The sequence below is a fragment of the Leptodactylus fuscus genome, chromosome 1, assembly GCF_031893055.1.
Source record: "Leptodactylus fuscus isolate aLepFus1 chromosome 1, aLepFus1.hap2, whole genome shotgun sequence".
Lineage (NCBI taxonomy): Eukaryota > Metazoa > Chordata > Amphibia > Anura > Leptodactylidae > Leptodactylus > Leptodactylus fuscus.
Window position 1 is genome coordinate 345,418,270 of NC_134265.1, and position 14,139 is coordinate 345,432,408.

Genomic DNA, 14,139 nt, shown 5'->3' on the forward strand with positions numbered 1-14,139 from the left:
CTGATGATTTAGTGCATGGCTGCTTTAGGTTTTAGATAAATGAAGCATGAGCATCTTTACAGCCTGTTAGTTTGCTTTCTCTTTGCCTATCCAAATTATTTTATGGGAAGAATATGCAAATCTGACTTCCATGATGTAATTAGGAAGTCAGTGCCTCAAGTATGCACACCAATAGAGGGCGCTGACTGAGAATGTGCAAGTCTATCTTCCATGATGTAATTAGGAAGACAGAGTCTCAGTCAAGACATCCAATAGAGGGCGCTCCCTTTAACATCATGCCGACCTTCTCAGAGGCCTTTGTTTGCAATGATGTTGGGATTTTACCAGATACAGTCCCTCAGCCAAGGACAGCTGTTTCAATGTATTTGCATCCCCTCAACCCTGTCTAGAAGCCTCTCACCTCTGCCACATCAGTCCTCTCTGCACCAAGCTGATGAGATGCAAATACATCGAAACAGCTGTCCTTGGCTGAGGGACTGTATCTGGTAAAATCCCAACATCATTGTAAAGGCCTCTGAGAAGGTCGGCATGATGTTAAAGGGAGCGCCCTCTATAGGTTTGTTTGACTGAGACTCTGTCTTCCTAATTACATCATGGAAGATAGACTTGCACATTCTCAGTCAGCGCCCTCTATTGGTGTGCATGACTGAGGCACTGACATCCTAATTACATCATGGAAGTCAGATTTGCATGTTCTTCCCATGTTCCTTTGCACAGTGGAGCGCTCATGGTTTCATAAGACTCCACACACCTATATGGTGGTCTCTCCCTATGGAGTGAAGATATCCCCTCAAATTATTTTAGAAATAGAAGATTATTTATACTTCTTTTTTCATATAGTCTTCAGGAAAACACTGCCTGAATAGTCAATAGGTGAAAGGTACTATGCTGAAAAAAAAAGAGAGTGCAAGTTTCTATTGCTAGAATAATTTAAAGAATGGTTTAATTTTGGTGACTTTCCTATGATAGGTGATCTCTACTACTGTACTGTATAATAAAAGTCCAACTCCCAGCACTGTGATGATCTGCTGTTTGCAGGCACTGTGGTGGATTGGCTCAAGTATTCCTCTGTATACGGTGAAGTTGCCAGAAAAGCTACTGCAAAAGATTAGTCCTATCCACTGAGCTTGATAGAGAGTTCTGTTAAGTTGGGAGTATCGCAGCTCCTTCAAATAACTGCCAAAAACTTGACCCCTGCCAGTCTCTAATTGACTACACAATATGACTACTGCAGCCACCCGCTGACTGTAAATATGATGTATTGTCACCACTAGTGTTGAGCGATCGGGATCGGAAAAGATCGGATTCTGATCGGCAATCAAGAAAATTTCATGATCGCGATCGGAATTCCGATCCCGATCTTTTCAGGCGGGATCGAGATCGGGGCTTATTTCCCACAATGCTTGGCTAGTGGCCAATCATTGTGGGAAAAGCTTAGCACCATTAGGAGTGAATGGAAGCGGCCGGCCGCTTAACCCCCTGCGTGCCGACTGCGTCCATTCATTCCTATGGTTTACCGCAGCCTGCCACTCTTCTGCTTCGTCCCTGTTTTACTGTATACTCAGCTGAATATACGGTAAAACAGGGATGAAGCAGAAGAGTGGCAGGATGCGGTAAATCACTGTGTGCTGCGCTGCTGTGAGGACGATGAGGCAAGTTCACGAGTAGATAGATACTACTGTACATTGACTTGTCTATCTACTCATGAACGTCACTCAACTTACCTGCACAGAAGTGCTGCTGCTGCCCTCTATTGGTCCGGTCCTCTGTCCTTCATGTGGCTTCAGAGCACCCTGCGTCCTGTCCCCGCCTCCCTAGACTAGTATTATGGAGAAGGTGGGGCTTAGGAGAGTGTGCGCAGTTACTGGGAGGGGAGACGTGAGTGATGCACTCACGTCTCCCCGCCCACACTCTCCAGCCACACCAAGCCCCGCCTACTCCCTGCATCTCTACAATACTAGTCTAGGGAGGCGGGGGGGGCAGGTCACTCTGAAGACGTGAAGGAGAGAGGACCGGACTGGACGAAGAAGAACTGGGAGCTGCAGGTAAGGGAACACCAGGTGGAGGGGGGAATTAATCACTACACAGCGTGGGGTCCAAAAATTTAATCAATTTTTGAACTACATGCTGTGTAGTGAATAGAATCGTTTTTTAAATCCGATCTCCAATTATTTAAAAAATCCCATTGACTTTCATTGGGATCTGGATCAAATGGAAAATGATCGGAAATCGGATTTTGAAAACAATCCTGAAATTTCAAGATCGGCTCAACCCTAGTCACCACGTCACAGGTCATGTCACGTCATAGGTACAGTCAATGGTTGGTTGCAGCAGTCACGTCCCATGTCGTGTCAACATGTCAAACATGAGCATGAGAGTGGCAGGAAATAGATGAGTATTAGACATTTTGTTATTTTATAGCATTGAATTATTGAGTTGGACATCCCCTTTAAATGGGAAAACTCACAACTCTCTGCAGTCACAGCCCTTATGTTCCTTACAAAGGTAACACATTGTATACAAGTACCTGTTTTATCCATTGTGTTTTTAGACTCTCGTTATGTTTTGTAAGTAAGATTTTGTACGATTGTTAAAGGGGTTGTCCGTTTTGTACGTTTGTTAAAGGGGTTGTGCATTTCCTGGGCAGCGCTACCACAGGAGAAATTAAACATTACGCTTTCATCATTGAATTCAATGGTCTGTGTGATGTATTGGGTTCTCAAGGGCATGAAATAGTCTTTGACGCTGGTCTCTACTGTGGCTAATAGATGGGACATCCACTTCTATTAACTCAGAAGCCTCTTATAAGTTATTGAAAAATGGGTTTTGTAAACCAGACAATCCCTTTAACATGTGCCTTGGGCTTCCTATATATTGTCCTTATGCTTTGCCGAGAGTCTTGCAGTGCCAGCTTTTGTGTAATATGTAAAGCTGCATGGTTTCAATTCTACAGCTTCACACAATGTTGAATTTTCCTGAATAAATGCTGGCTTATACCTAGTGACATCTGTTTTTTTATACTACGTTCCTTGAATTTCCTACTTGAATAGCCTATCTTCATTTGACACTGTGAGTAGATTCCCTCGAGCTTCTGCCCCACCACGTCAAGATGATTGATGAAACCCGTTGTTTGAGATTGCGGAGGTATCATATCTGTTCTCTGTAGCGTGACTCTTGTTCACCATGGCTCCGGCTTTGCCTCTGTCCTTTACTGTTACTAAGTTCTATAACTTCCTATTTATTGGGTTCCTCACAAACTTTCTAATCCTTGTACTACAATCCACATAACTATTCTCAACAATCTTAATATAGTGTTTTGTAATGCTATAAAATGCATATAGCATACACATATAGCTCTCAAAGTGGGAGACCATACAACTGCTATAAGAAATTAAAGGGGTTGTCCAGGATAAACTAAAAATTAACCCCTAAACTAAATCGCACCCCCCACCTAACTTCTAATTTACTTCAATGAAAAAAAAATCTATAATTATCCATATTAATAATTACCTATCAATACTTATCAAGCCTTCCTGTGTCTGGAACGGCTCCTTCTCTCTTCTAGTAGTGGACATAATAGGTTAGCTAGGGAGACGGCGGAGGCTGTAAGACAGGGGAAGGGTGGGAGGGGCTAGTAATGGGCGGGGTCACTAGGTTAAAGAGAGACAGGGGAGGGTAGGAGGGGCTCACTGGCTTAGTGAGACGGGGAGGGAGTGTAGGAGTGAGAGAAGGGAGGGTAGCTGAGTGAGAGGGAACTAGTGTAGTAGCTACACAGGAAGATGCACAGCAGGAAGCTAGCACCTGTAAACAAAGGCAGAGAATGTCAACAGCAACCAGAGACACCCAGAAATCACTCCAAACACTGTTAAAGCTACACGGGTGTACTTATTAACCTATTACTTTTTTTTTTTTTTTTTTTAATTCTTCACGGAAAACCCCTTTAAGGTACAGAACTCCACTATCTTTGTCAGTTCCATAGACTTTCAGTGGAGTTTTAGTGGTGCACATATGGCCACCGTATTTTGCAAACAGGACATGGGACACCCAGAGATCAGACACTTGTCACCTATCTAGCAGATACTTGAACAGGAGCAGACTGCTTCCACTCCCTGTCTACTGCAACTTATCTTTGCATGGTCTGGGCGTCATACCCCCATGGATCAGATACCGATTACCTATTTTATGGATGGATTGGTAACCAATATAAAACATGCATTTGGATCCAGAAAATCCTTTTAAACACTATTAAAAAAATAAACTGTGTTATTTACTATTATCTGTAACATTGAAAAAATATTATTTTTATATATTAATATAATATAATATATATTATTAAATATTTAACAATCTTGGGCTGAATATTTTTCTAATATCTAGAGTCTAAAGCTACTAGCATTTTATCACTCTAGAAACTAATGTAGTAAGAACACGGTGTAGAAGAGGGCAGACTCATAGTAAATTAATACTAGGTTTGGGAATCAAAAAAGTGATTTACAAATTCATATATAAATTTATGAAGTCCTCTATAAGTGATCTATAAAGTTTGTGGATATCAAGGCTTAATTGCCACAGTCGAATTACCAAGAACAAACTGCCTTGAATAAGTGCATGGAGATGGCACTTGATGGGAGCGTGCATGATTCCCATAGCCGTTCCTAAAATTGATTTTGGTCGCACATTCTATCAATGAATCACAAGTGTTGAGAATATTTATGTTCTTATGTAATGGTGTGCTCTGGACAAATGTCACTTTTTACATTATCGTATCAATACTCTATACCCAAATTACACATTTTTAATGATTTACAACTGGATTTTTACCTGCCGAGTTGTCTGTTTTTTTGGCATTGTCTTATGTAAGCTGTTCATTGTTCTTTTTGTTTTATGCTGCATATACTATTGACATTGTCTGTGAGATCAAATGTCATGGTGTGATGTCTTATTGGTTTATGTAGCTGCAATATGGATTTTAATCAAATAAATCAAGATTAGATCATTGAAATCATATCTTTAAATGTTGATTGTAGCCGGATTTAAAATTTAGATATACCCTTAAAAATGACATAAAAAAATGTAATTTTTTTTCTAATTTTCTGATTTAAAATCAAGAGGCAAAATTTCCTGGAATTGTGGATCATGTCATAAACCAAGTTCACACAGCTATAGCTGCTGTGTGGTTTTCTAAATACTAAAAAAAATAAAAAAATACTCCTTGAACATTTATAAATGTCATACAAAATATTTCAGAAGTTGAACATCTACTATTGTAAAGTGTTATAACTGTACTGGTTCATGTCCCTATAAAAAGCAACACCAAAAAAAAAAAAAAAAAAAGAAATCCAATTGATAAAATTAAACAGACTACTCTGGTGCCCATTGAGTACAGAGGAGAGGGTGCAGGCAACGTCCTTTAGATATAGTGGTGAAGGTCAATGTCCAGATCATGGAAAATAGGCTTTAATGGGACCCATCATCAACCATGATTAAAGGAAATAAAAAATATATTCATATTTAAAAAGAAATTAAAAGTATGTAAAATATTTAAAATAAAAAATATTTTATTTTACATGTTAGTAAGATATATCTCCCTTTTGTTCATTTCAGTGCTATGGAACAGTGGTAGAAGACAATGGAGAATCTGGTAAGTATCACTAGATACTCTAGTATATAAAAATAAGAGGTGATCGTATTTATGTTGTTGTCTTTTCAGTTGAGCGTTGTTCTGCTCCGGTTCCCTTTTTTTTTTTTTTTTTTTTTTTTTGTACCGTTTGTGTTTATAAATAAAGAATTTATAAAATAAAAAAAAATAAGAGGTGATCAAAAAGGTCCATTAAAGAGGACCTTTCATGGTCCGGGGCACAGGCAGTTCTATATACTGCTGAATTCAACGCACTGTCGGCTTTCCCAATCTGTGCCCCGGGTAAAGCGCTATCGGTTCTGGTACCGTAGCTCTTTACAGTCAGAAGGGCGTTCCTGACAGTCAGTCAGGAATGTTCTTCTTCACAGCAGCGCCTATAGCGCTGTACAGTGTGAGCGGGGAGGAACGTCCCTCCCCTCCTCATAATACCCGTCTATGGATGAGCACTGTGAGCAGAGGGAGGGGGCGTTCCTCCCCGCTCACACTCTACAGCGCGATAGGCGCTGCTGTGAAGAAGGACGTTCCTGACTGACTGTCAGGAACACCCTTCTGACTGTAAAGCGCTACGGTACCGGGACCGATAGCTCTTTACCCGGGGCACAGATCGGGAAAGCCAAAAGTGCGCTGAATTCAGCGCACTGTCAGCTTTCCAGCAGTATATAGAACTGCCTGTGCCCCGGACCATGAAAGGTCCTCTTTAAATCGTGAGCTGAAAATAACTTATTTTATTGGAATTTAATAAATTGGAGAGCATACTGTATTCGGGGAAACAGATTTACAAGATAAAATCACCCGAGAGGAACATTCCAAGCAACCTGCCAGATGACAATGGAAAGCCCCTACACATTTTGCCTTGGGCCTGTTCTCTGAAATGTCTGGAAAACTGACAAAAATGAAAATCATCATTCAGAAAGGTATAGAGTGTAACAGAAATATTGCTAAAACGTCCAAAAGACAAAGCATTTTATTAATGGCATCTGTTGACAGAAAATGACCTATTGCTCAAATCACATTTTTATGTTAAATGTGTTTAAGAATTTTTTGTTTTGTTTTTAATTTTCTATTTTATTATCTAGGTTTCAAAAAAATTTTTAAAATTCTGCATTTCCATTTTGTGCCACTACGCCTAAAATAATCTACCATTGTTTCCTGGAGATAGACCATGGGCCATAAACCCTACGGACTTCTATGGGACAGTTTTCTAGGCACATTCTATGACCTTTTCAAAGGATAATCAGGGTGTTTGATAAGTGAGGGCCTGATGCACAGAATTTTCCTACAGAAAACATGAAGCGTCAGCATATTATTTGGCTTATTGACCAGAGCTGGAACTGCACATTTTTTGCATTTTTTTAATATAAATATTAAAAAAATAAAAATTCAAAAATATGTTTAACAAATTTTAGATCATTTTCTGTTAACGTATTCTCTTTAAAAAGTGCTAAACTTAAAGTTATGGTATGACAGCTTAAAAGTCAAGTGCCTCTTAAAAAGACCAAATTTGTGTAAAATAAAAAAAATAAAAAAATATATATATATCATACTAGCTTTTACCCGCGACTTCGTCTGCGGTGATTTGAGAATTGGGCGGACACAGACGTGTGAAACTGTAAAAGTGCTTTAAAAAGTTTGGTGGGCTAGCAAATGTGATTTGATGTGTTATATTGTGTATGTTGTGATACAGACAATGTGATGTGTTATACAGCCTGTGTACAGGAGTATATATGTATCAGGTACTGTATATAGCAGTGATAGGTAATACATGTAATTATATAGTATATACAGCCTGTGTACAGAAGTATATATGTATCAGGCACTGTATATAGCAGTGATAGGAGATACATGTAATTATATAGTATATACAGCCTGTGTACAGGGGTATATATGTATCAGGCGCTGTATATAGCAGTGATAGGAGATACATGTAATTATATAGTATATACAGCCTGTGTACAGGAGTATATATGTATCAGGCACTGTATATAGCAGTGATAGGAGATACATGTAATTATATAGTATATACAGCCTGTGTACAGGAGTATATATGTATCAGGCACTGTATATAGCAGTGATAGGAGATACATGTAATTATATAGTATATACAGCCTGTGTACAGGAGTATATATGTATCAGGTACTGTATATAGCAGTGATAGGTGATACATGTAATTATATAGTATATACAGCCTGTGTACAGGAGTATATATGTATCAAGTACTGTATATAGCAGTGATAGGTGATACATGTAATTATATAGTATATACAGCCTGTGTACAGGAGTATATATGTATCAAGTACTGTATATAGCAGTGATAGGAGATACATGTAATTTTATAGTATATACAGCCTGTGTACAGGGGTATATATGTATCAGGCGCTGTATATAGCAGTGATAGGAGATACATGTAATTATATAGTATATACAGCCTGTGTACAGGGGTATATATGTATCAGGCGCTGTATATAGCAGTGATAGGAGATACATGTAATTATATAGTATATACAACCTGTGTACAGGAGTATATATGTATCAGGCACTGTATATAGCAGTGATAGGAGATACATGTAATTATATAGTATATACAGCCTGTGTACAGGAGTATATATGTATCAGGTACTGTATATAGCAGTGATAGGAGATACATGTAATTATATAGTATATACAGCCTGTGTACAGGAGTATATATGTATCAGGTACTGTATATAGCAGTGATAGGAGATACATGTAATTATATAGTATATACAGCCTGTGTACAGGAGTATATATGTATCAGGTACTGTATATAGCAGTGATAGGAGATACATGTAATTACAATGTGATGTGTTGTATTGTGTATGTATAGTGGAAAGCTATATGTAAATGTGAGTGAGTAGAGTGAGGGCTACTCCTGAGGTGACAGTAAGGAGTGTGCAGACAGGTTGAGGCAGGAAATGCCAGGCAGTGTGTGCGAGTCTATAGCTGGGGCTAGGAGTCCTGCTTTTGTGAGTCTCCTGCTAGGAAGCCATGTTGTTTAGTGGCACCAAAAGTAGCCTGTGACTCAATCCTGAGGGAAAGCTATGTTTGTGGAAAATTGCACACAAATCCGTCCAGGCGTTTTAGCGTGATTGAGGTACAAACATCCAAACTCACAAACATCCAAACACACAAACTTTCACATTTATAATATTAGTAGGATATATCATACGTAACATACTGTACTGTCATTCATCTCACTCTAGGTTCACACCCACACCTGGGTTTCTCTTTGTCGGGTCTGCTTGGGGACACGACAAACGGAAACCTAACTTGCTTAAAAAGCAGTTACCCACGGATCCCATAGACTATACTGGGGTCCACTGGGTTTCCACCTGAAAAATGCTAAAAAAGTGTGGGGAGAAAAGTCCTACTTGTAATTAACGTCTTCTTCCAGTGTCGTCTATTAATAGCAAGTGTTTGCAACATTTTTGCTACTGCGGTCCCTCGCGTGACCTTTTGTTCTATTGTGTTCTGTGCCCTTTAAAAATTTAATAAAAACTATTGAAAATAAAAAAATAAACAGGTTAAAAAGGAAAAAATAAAACTTACATGCTGTCAAGATGGACAGTGGGCTTTGAACACTGTTCTCTCTGTGTTTACATAAAGAGATACCTGGCACTGATCAAACCCCCTGCCCTTATCAGCAAAATGCAATTAGCTAACCTGATTGCCATGGACCTAAGAGCAGGTTGTAACAACTCTGACAGCAAGAATTTTCCTGAGAACTCAGCCACTTTACCCTACAGAGAGCAGTGAGTCACATCACCCCTTATGAAATGCTAGATAAGCAGAGACCAAGCTCAAAACCTAAGCATCCTTGTGTAAACAATGGGGAGGAATAACCACGTAGAAGATAACCGAAGCAGCATTTCTAAAGAAATGTATTTAGAAAAACTTTTGAATTTACATAAGCTAGCAGTAGGGTTGAGCCGATCTTGACTTTTCAGGATCGATTTTAAAATCTGATTTCCGATCATTTTTCATTTGAACCCGATCTCGATCCCAATTCCGATCCCAATGCAAGTCAATGGGATTTTTTTTATTAATCGGAAATCGGATTTTAAAAGCAATCCTATTCACCATACGACATGGAATCTAACAATTGAACGCTTTAATTGTTAGAATCCACGCTGTGTAGTGAATCACTAAGTAGCCAGAGGATTTTTTTTTAATCCTCTGGCTACTTAGTCTCCCCTGGTGTTCACTTACCTGCAGAGATGGCTGCTCCGCTGCTTCTCCTTCTTCTTTGCCTCGCTGCCACTCCACGCTGCTTTTCCTGCCTCATTGCCCCCTGCCTCCCAGGTTAGGAGAGTGTGTGCGGGTACTGGGAGGGGAGACGTCATGTCTCCCCGCCCTGTACCCGCCCACACTCTCCTAAGCCACAAGCCCCGCCTTCCTAGCTCTTTAAACACTAACCTGGGAGGCAGGGCAGGGAGGCGAGAAGAGCAGCGTGGAGCGGCAGCGAGGCGAAGAAGAACACCACAGCAGTCATCTTTGCAGGTAAGTAGCTACTAGAGATGTCATGTTAGTTTAGTCTCCCATTAGAATGAATGGAGGCAGCCGGCGTGCAGGGGGTTAAGGCTGTATGCCAGCTGCTTCCATTCATTCATATGGAACAGCAGCCTTCACTGCTATATACTCAGTGTGAAGGCTAAGCAAAGCATTGTGGGAAATAGTACCGATCTCGATCCCACCTAAAAAGATCGTGTTCGGAATTCCGATCACGATTGTGAAATTTTCTCTATTGCCGATCGGAATCCGATTTTTTTCCGAACACGATCGCTCAACCCTAGCTAGCAGTTTATATATGATCCTTGAGATGGGAATAACTCATTATCCACATTAGAACTAAAGGTAAGTGGATACAGCTGTATAGTGTGTATGCCGTTTACAAAAAGGAATTTATAGGTACCAGAGATCCCTATGGCATCTATTTATTATGTGACTTTTTAAGACCTGACCCACTTTTGGACCATTTAGACTATTAATTACTAATTATTATACTGTTTCTTTTACAGGTGCAACATTACACACTGAGATCACACAACTTCAGTCTCTGCAGAGTGTAAGGTTTTTTGTAATCTTAAAGACATGACTGCCGGACAGGCCATAAACGGTCATAGAATTCCACAGTCTTCAAAAATTTCCTTTCCGAAAAGAACAATTCTATGTGGACTATAGAGAAACTCTTACAGATTCCATATTTGTGACACTTCTTTTAATTGTATGTAAATCTGTCACTGCCAAGAAGTAATGCTATGCATAGCAGAACTATGGGATTAAGAACAAGTGTTTACACTAGTACTAATTTTTGTATGACAAACTTTTTGTATTTATACTCACTATTTATTATGGTATTTTAGTTACATGTTCTGTAAAAAGAGGAAATAACAGAAGGTAATCTCATACCATTTCAGTTTGTAAATCTTCACTTGTATGTTCAGTAAAAGTAAACCTTGTTTAATAACATCTAGTGTGGTGTAGTTATTTCATGTAGGCAATTTATAGAGGACCTTTCACCGCTTCCACCAACTTCAATAGTTGAAATTCAATGAAGTTGGAATTTGTTCTCTAGTCCTCACCGTTACTGAGCTATCATTTCTATTAGTTGCAGCACAATTATATTGCCTATAGGGTTGAGCGATCGTGTTCGGAAAAAAATCGGATTCTGATCGGCGAACGAGAGAAATTCACGATCGTGATCGGAATCCCGAATACGATCTTTTTAGGTAGGATCGAGATTGGTGATCATTTCCCACAATGCTTTGCTAGATAATCTCCCATTCATTCTAATGGGAGACAAGATAACATCTCTAGTAGCTATTTACCTGAAGAGATGGCTGGTCCGGTGCCCGGACTTCTCGTTCTTCTTCGCCTCGCTGTCCCCTGCCTCCCAGGTTAGGAGAGTGTGGGCGGGTTAGGAGAGTGTGGGCGGGTACTGGGAGGGGAGACGTCACGGCTCCCCGCCCTGTTCCCGCCCCCACACTCTCCTAAGCTACAAGCCCCGCCTTCCTAGCTCTTTAAACACTAACCTGGGAGGCGGGGGCAGCAAGGCAAAGAAGACCGAGAACACCAAGCACCGGACCAGCCATCTCTTCTGGTAAGTGGACACCAGGGGGGACTAAGTAGCCAGAGGACTAAAAAATAATCCTCTGGCTACTTAGTGATTAAAAAGAATTCACTACACAGCGTGGATTCTAACAATTAAAGTGTTCAATTGTTAAAGTCCATGCTGTATAGTGAATGGGATTTCTTTTAAAATCCGATCTCCGATTAGTAAAAAAATCCCATTGACTTGCATTGGGATCGGAATTGGGATCGAGATCGGGTTCGAATGAAAAATGATCGGAAAACAGATTTCAAAATCGATAATGAAAAGTCAAGATCGGCTCAACCCTAATTGCCTACTGTCAGGTAGGTGGTCTATCTACTCCGACTCAGAACTGCCCATCTGACAGTAGAGAACCTAATAAGCATATTGGGTGCTGAAACTAACAGTATTGATTGCTCTGGAATAGTAGGGGCTAGAGAAAAAAAATTCTAACTGCTCCAGAATCAGCTTAATGGCACTTACTGAAGGATTCAATGAGTTGGGGTTGATGGAGGTAGGTGAAAGGCCCTCTTTAATGATCATATCCAGTGTTCCCATTGGAATAGCGATCTTGTCTTGTAAACTATGAATAAAGCCGATCAATTATTCTGTGATCTGATTATTCTGTGAATAAAGCCGATCAATTTCTTAGAGAACAACCTCTTAGTGGGAGGCATAGATAAATCCAAAAAAATTAAGAGGTAATCAGCAAACGGATGCTAGGACTAAGAGACCCATCGCCCTGAAACATGTATGTAGTTCATCGTTTTTGTACTTTCCATATGGATTATTTTCTTTTAACATGCTAAATTTTATCTTATTTCCATATTTTTTCGTGTGCTGGATTACCTCCTTGAATTTTTTGGACTTCTAATTACAAAAGATGATACACCATAAAGAATTAAATATATTCACGATGATCATTAGTCGATACTACATGTGAACTCTTCCTAGTACAAGTATTCTCAGAACCAAACATTCTAATAAAATGTTTCATAAAAGAGAAATTCCGATTCTTGCTAATGACACTTTCACCACTTGACTATTTACAGAATTTAACAAGATGTGTCTTGTTCCTGTTCTCTGAGATCACATTGGGTCATTAAACACTGCTTAGAGCTATGTATTCCAGGCACATTCTTTGTGTGGACAAGCTTCTCTTTTTCACTGAAAACATTGCACTTTTAGGTTGAGGCATTAGTTTACCTTTATCACTCACACTGAGCACATCTCCTGGATTGGAGCATCTGCTCATCCTCTTAAAAGCACACGGGGCTTAGCACCTGTATTCCTGGCCATGAAGTGTGGCACAGCCATCATGACAATGGCTCTGGTCTTGGTGGGGACCTTAGCCCAACAGCCTGAAGAAAAAATTCCCTTTCAAAGTAAGAACAGAGATGCCTGTGTCATGACCGTCAGTGGTCAAGGTGAGATGAGAGTAAGAATCGAATGCAGAAATCAAGGCAAGAACTACTTATGTGAATTTGCGTCCAAGCCAACCTTCTGCCGAGCGTACAACAAAGATCCAAAGGGATTTTGGTACCAACTGAGTCAAGATTTAAGAAAGAGTGAAAATCCATGTGCGCCCCAAATGTTCAAGCACAGCCAGTGCCCAAAGGCTCCTGCTCCCTCTCAATTCAAGCAAGTAGATCCCAGGAACCAACAGTCTGATACCTCGAAACCCGAGAAGAAACCACCACCAACAAAGAAACCAACGACCAAAAAACCTCCATCCACCAGGAAACCAGACCCTCCTAAGCCTAAACAACTGGAAGAGCAGAATCCCAAAGCCGTGAAGATGGCGAAAGAAAACTGTTCATGGTTCTTCCAGACATTCTGCTCCTACATCATAGAGATTTTCCTATAATGTATAGGTAATATTAACATTTATTATTAATGGTTTCATATTTTTGCATAATGGATGAAACTATAATGAATCTGTCTTTTGTCACAGCTTGCACTGTTTTATTATAACATTTCAAGCCTTAATAGCTGAGATATTCTGAATCTTAATGACTAGAATCATAGTTGTTTTTTTCACATGTAATGGTCAAATGGCTATAATTTTTTTAAATTTTTTTTTAGGTTTTTAGGCTATTAAACTGTTTTATCACGTTTTTGTTACAAATAGCAAATTACTTTTTACCATTTCCAAATGGTAGCATTTTTTTCCAACACCTGTTTGCTGTTTATGGTGCAATACAAGTAATGCTATATACATTAATACAATACTTATTCGAGTTAAAAAGATAATGAATTAAAATAAAAATCATATTTTTTAGCTAAATAGTTATTTTGATGTATAACATTTCCCGGTTAGGGTTATTGCATCGAGGGAATAGTTTCACATATGACTGTCTATAAGACGTATTTTTTTTTTTTTTTTAATTATTAA

At 39.4% G+C, this 14,139-nt stretch overlaps 2 protein-coding genes across 6 annotated transcripts in view; both read left to right on the top strand.

Annotated features, from left to right (window-relative positions):
• Positions 1-11,122, top strand: part of PROM1 (prominin 1) — a 150,964-nt gene extending 139,842 nt beyond the window's left edge. For 4 of the 5 annotated variants that reach the window (XM_075261633.1, XM_075261634.1, XM_075261636.1 and 1 more), the window contains 2 exons: positions 5,605-5,641; positions 10,672-11,122. In XM_075261633.1, coding sequence (XP_075117734.1) covers positions 5,605-5,623 — 19 coding nt within the window. In that variant the 3' untranslated portion in view covers positions 5,624-5,641; positions 10,672-11,122. Of the gene's footprint in view, positions 1-3,050; positions 3,145-5,604; positions 5,642-10,671 lie in introns of all 5 variants that reach the window. The other variant, XR_012712583.1, reaches the window with a different exon arrangement.
• A 1,818-nt stretch (positions 11,123-12,940) lies between these two features.
• Positions 12,941-13,611, top strand: FGFBP2 (fibroblast growth factor binding protein 2). The gene has a single exon (XM_075266509.1). The coding sequence runs from the start codon at positions 13,042-13,044 to the stop codon at positions 13,609-13,611; it is 570 nt and encodes a 189-aa protein (XP_075122610.1). The 5' UTR covers positions 12,941-13,041.
• The last annotated feature ends 528 nt before the right edge of the window (positions 13,612-14,139 follow it).

Excerpts from the sequence above, each read along its gene's own strand:
- FGFBP2 (XM_075266509.1), top strand. The coding sequence starts at position 13,042 with ATGAAGTGTGGCACAGCCATCATGACAATGGCTCTGGTCTTGGTGGGG.